Raw genomic sequence first — 4118 nt, forward strand, 5'->3', positions numbered from 1 at the left:
GCGGGCATCGGGGCACGCCCCCCGTCGCAGCAGCAGCTCCGCCAGCTCCACGTGGCCCAGCCGGGCGGCCACCAGCAGGGGCGTCTCCTCCTCTTCCTCAGACCGCCCGTCCACGCTCGCCCCGAACCTCAAGAGCAGCTCTGCACACCTAGTTAGGGCGACACGGGCAGAAAACAGGGTGCACCCCCACCCCGGTCTGCTCCAACGAGGCGCGCTGTGGGTGAGGCCGGATGGGCCTTCCCTGCACTCATGCACACGCCCTCGGGCGGCCCCAGGGCAAGTGGGTAAGGACCCCGAGGCAGCAGGGGCGGGGCTGGGCTGGGGCGCAGGGCGGCAGGCAGCTCAGGCAGGCACTGGGGGGAGTGGGCAGAGCCTGGCCACCGCACAGGGGAAGTGGGCGCAGGGGGGCGCCCAGATCAAAGTTGGCCCGCTGTGCGCTCAGTGCTCAGCAGTCACCCCCACCTGGAAGGAAAATCCAACCTCTCACATCCATAGAGTCGGGGTGCTGCTTTCCCGGGGGTCTGGGGAGGTGGCTGCAGGCAGCATCGGGCATGGGCCTGCAAAGCTTTCAGCCTGGCCGCGTCGGGCTGGGGAGTGGGCGCAGATCGGGTGGTGATGGGGTCACGAGATCACCCTGCCCACCGTCCTGTAAGGCTGGATGTGTGGACACACACGTGTGCCTCTGGAGAAGGAATGATCACCGCTGGGCGTGGCCCTGGGGCCTGGGCTGGGGGGGGGGGGCCGACCACAAGTGTGGGTTTGTCCAGGTCTGCGTGGTCAGGGCTGGCCAAGGGCATGTCCGTCGGGCTCGTCCTTCTTGAGGTAAGCTATGTGTGCAATACACACCGATTTTGGTGCAAAAGGAGAGTGTAAAATACCTCCTTCGTTTTTTCTATCCATTACACGTTGCCACGCTAACATTTGCGATTTATTGTGTGCAACAGAATATAGTGTTAAAATTAACCTCCCGTTTCACAGGTGGCTGTATACTGACGTCACTGCAACAGCACTCAGCCTAGCCCACGTGGGAGCACTGTAAGCACCCACAAACTGATGGACGGATAAAGCATGGCAGCTGTGTGCAGTAGCTCTTAACCCCGAAGGAGAAGGGAATCCTCAGTTGCTCCGCCAGTGCGTGAACCCTGGGGCCGAGGTGCTGAGTGAAATGAGCCCGTCACAAAAGAGCAGTGTGTGATCCCGTGTGGGTGGTGCCTCCCTGATCAAATTCAGAGCGACGGAAGGAAGGGCTGGCAGTGCCAGGGCCCGAGGTGAGGCGGCGCGGGAGTGGGGTCAGTGGGGCCAGTTTCCGTTTTGCAAGGTGAAAGGTCCAGGAGACAGGCGGTGCCGGGGACACACGCTGCCACCCACCCATGCTCTTAGAAGCGGCTCAGGCGGCCGCGTTGAGAGTCTGAGTATTTCACGACTGAAGAAAAGGGCCACTGTGTTTCGCTTTCGTAGGACGGGAACTTGAAGTCGTGGCGGGGCTGGTGCTGTGTCCGCGGACCCAGCTGGCGTGGGTCCCCCACGTGGCCGAGCCAGTGCAGACCTCAGGCTGCTGGGCTGACGGGAGGGAGGAGCCCCGAGGGACGCCAGGGTCGGGTCGCCGTGTGGGCGAGATGTGCAGTGTGGGTGGGGAAGGGCTCGCGCGTTGCCAGTTGCGACATTTGCCAGTCTCTGCCCAGATTCCACGCTCCTTGGCGTGCCCATGGTGCCCTCCACATAGGGCGTAGTGACTGGGTCACATCCCCACCAGAGGTCGCACAGTGCCACCCTGGCGTCTGTCCATCCGTCTCTGGTGAGTTTGGGCCATGAGGCTCAGCCCCGAGCCCTACCCGAGGGCGCCCCTGCCAGTGTGGAAAGGCCGGTCCCGTCAGGCTGAGAAGCCTGCCTGCCGTGGGGCCACAGTGGGGACTGCAGTCCCTCACAGGCCATTTCTTTTTGGTCAGTCTGCTCTGAAGCTTGTGCCTAAGCTACCGTTTCACGCCCTCAGCCCAGTGCCGGGACAGGCTCAGGATGCCAAGACGCCACAGGCCTCCCTGAATGGACAGTGTGTGTCAGTGTGCAGCGGGGCCCTGCCCGCCCCTCCACCCGGGTGGAGGCCGTCCCAAGTCCCAAGGGCCAGAGGTTGAGGGTTTGGGGCATCATCTCAGCCTGACCCCCCACCCAGCCCAGCCCCCCGGGCCTGCCACCTCCTGGCGTGTACCCCTAACACCCCGAGGTTCCTCTCTCGGACGCCCCTAAGAGTGGAATGGTGTAGGGGTGTCACTCACTCAAGGGTGCCAGGCCCCCGACACAGGTGCAGGGGGCGTTTCCCGTCCTGGTCAGGGATGTTGGGGTCTGCTCCAGCCGCCAGCAGCACACGGACGCAGGCCGCGTGGCCTCCCGCACAGGCCTCGTGCAGGGCGGTGTGGCCCCCAGGGGCGCTGTCGGGCCTGGCCCGCCGCCTCAGCAGCAGCTGCAGGACCTCTGCGTGGCCCCGGCTGGCTGCCACGTGCAGGGGGGTGGTCAGCTCCTCTTCATATGTCAGAGACCAGAGTCCTAGGGGGAGAGGGAACATGGGCTCAGGCCCTAGCGGGAAGCAAGGAATTACCGGAAAACCAGGGCGTGGGCAGGGCCGGAAAGAGGGAGCCGGCGCTCCGCCCCCAGCCTCCCCGCTCCCGCTCAGGCCCCGGGGGCCCCCTCCAGTGCCCCGGGGCCCATACTCAGAGCGCGGATGTTGAATCGGAAATCCCTCCACTGCTCTGGGTCGCTGGTGTCAAAGACGGAATCTGGAGCCAGGCCCGTGCTGGCGTCGGCGAGAATGCGGGCGACAGAGCCCACGTCCCCGGCCAGCACCGCCTGCCAGAAGGCCAGGGCAGGTCCCGAGGCGGTGCGGGTGGCGATGGGGCGCAGGCCAGACTCGGGGCGCTCAGGGGCCCCGCTGCCGGGCCCCTCCACCAGCCTGGCACAGAGGGTGTGTCTCTCGTCGCGGGGCTCTCCCTGCCCCCTGCACTCTTCTGGGGACCAGCTCATGAGCGCAGTGTAAAGCACCAGGGGAGGGGCGGAGGAAGCCGGCAGCAGGCAGAGGAGGAGAGCGAAACCGGCAGGCCAGGCCGTCCCGGCTGGCTGACCGACTCGGACGAGCTATTCTGGGCTCCGCATGACCCCCGCCGGGGCCAAGGTCTAGGCCCGCCCCAGGGCCGCACGGCAGCCAGGAAGCCTCTTCTCCTTACCAGCTCGATGCCCGGGCCACGGCCTCCCCGCCCTCACCTGGGTGGCGGCTGCCCCAGCGTGGCTCGGCGGCCCTGGTCTCCAGCAGCAGGTCGGCCGTGCCGTGGGCGGGGAACAGCTCCCGCAGCCTCGCCAGGTCTCCGGTGTACAGGGCGTTCTGCAGGGCCATGTCACGGCACAGCAGCGGCGAAGGCTGACGGGGGCCCGGCGCTGGCTGGGACTCAGGTCCCCAGGCCAAGCAGGCAGGGGGTGAGCGGCGGCACCCCTGCGGGTGCCCCCAGCCTGGAGGAGAACGCCTTCTCCCGGGCATGGCTAGCTTCCGGGAGAGTCAGAGGAGCCGAGTGGGGGCGCTGGGCCCCGGCGGGGCGGAGGCCAGTGTGGGAGGGGCAGGGAGCACGCGGCTGGCCACAAATAGCCCTGACTGCCCCAGCTGTCAGTGCAGGGGTTCGGCCTCAGGCTGGGGAGGGGCCTGGAGGGGAGAGGGGGGAGCCTCCGGCTTCTAACCCTGAGCTTCACCCAGAGGCCTGTACACCAGGGCTGAAGGGGGTCTAGGTGCCATCCGGGACTTGATGGTGGAGGGAAACAGGCAGTTGGCGGGCCAGGAGGGTTCTGCGGCCTCAGGCTCCTGGGCGGGGCAGGACCTGAGCCTCGCCCCAGCGGGCACGTGGGCACCGCCTAGGCTCTCCTGACCTCCGGATGGTCGCGATCAGCCCTGCGCCTTCCGAGCCGGAGAGGGGGGAGCCACAGAGGCCGCAGAGCAGAGGGAGCCCCGCGCCATCGTCTCCAGGGGTCGCGGGTGCATTTCGGCCTGGGGGAGCGGGACTCACCCCCAGGCCCTCCTGGGTGCTGGCCCCGTGCCCCACACAGGCCCGTCAGGAAGCGAGCGCAAGGTGACAGGGAGACGGGGG

The 4118-nt window shown here is 67.3% G+C and overlaps 1 protein-coding gene across 1 annotated transcript in view; it reads right to left on the bottom strand.

The window, feature by feature from the left end:
- Positions 1-3117, bottom strand: part of ASB10 (ankyrin repeat and SOCS box containing 10) — a 7361-nt gene extending 4244 nt beyond the window's left edge. Inside the window, exons 1-3 of the mRNA XM_012733864.1 lie at positions 2703-3117; positions 2271-2538; positions 7-148 (exon numbers count right to left, since the gene is read on the bottom strand). Coding sequence (XP_012589318.1) covers positions 7-148; positions 2271-2538; positions 2703-3012 — 720 coding nt within the window. The 5' untranslated portion in view covers positions 3013-3117. The remainder of the gene's footprint in view (positions 1-6; positions 149-2270; positions 2539-2702) is intronic.
- Positions 3118-4118: the final 1001 nt, after the last annotated feature.

Source organism: Condylura cristata, unplaced genomic scaffold (genome assembly GCF_000260355.1).
Source record: "Condylura cristata isolate star-nosed mole 26May11 unplaced genomic scaffold, ConCri1.0 scaffold00042, whole genome shotgun sequence".
Lineage (NCBI taxonomy): Eukaryota > Metazoa > Chordata > Mammalia > Eulipotyphla > Talpidae > Condylura > Condylura cristata.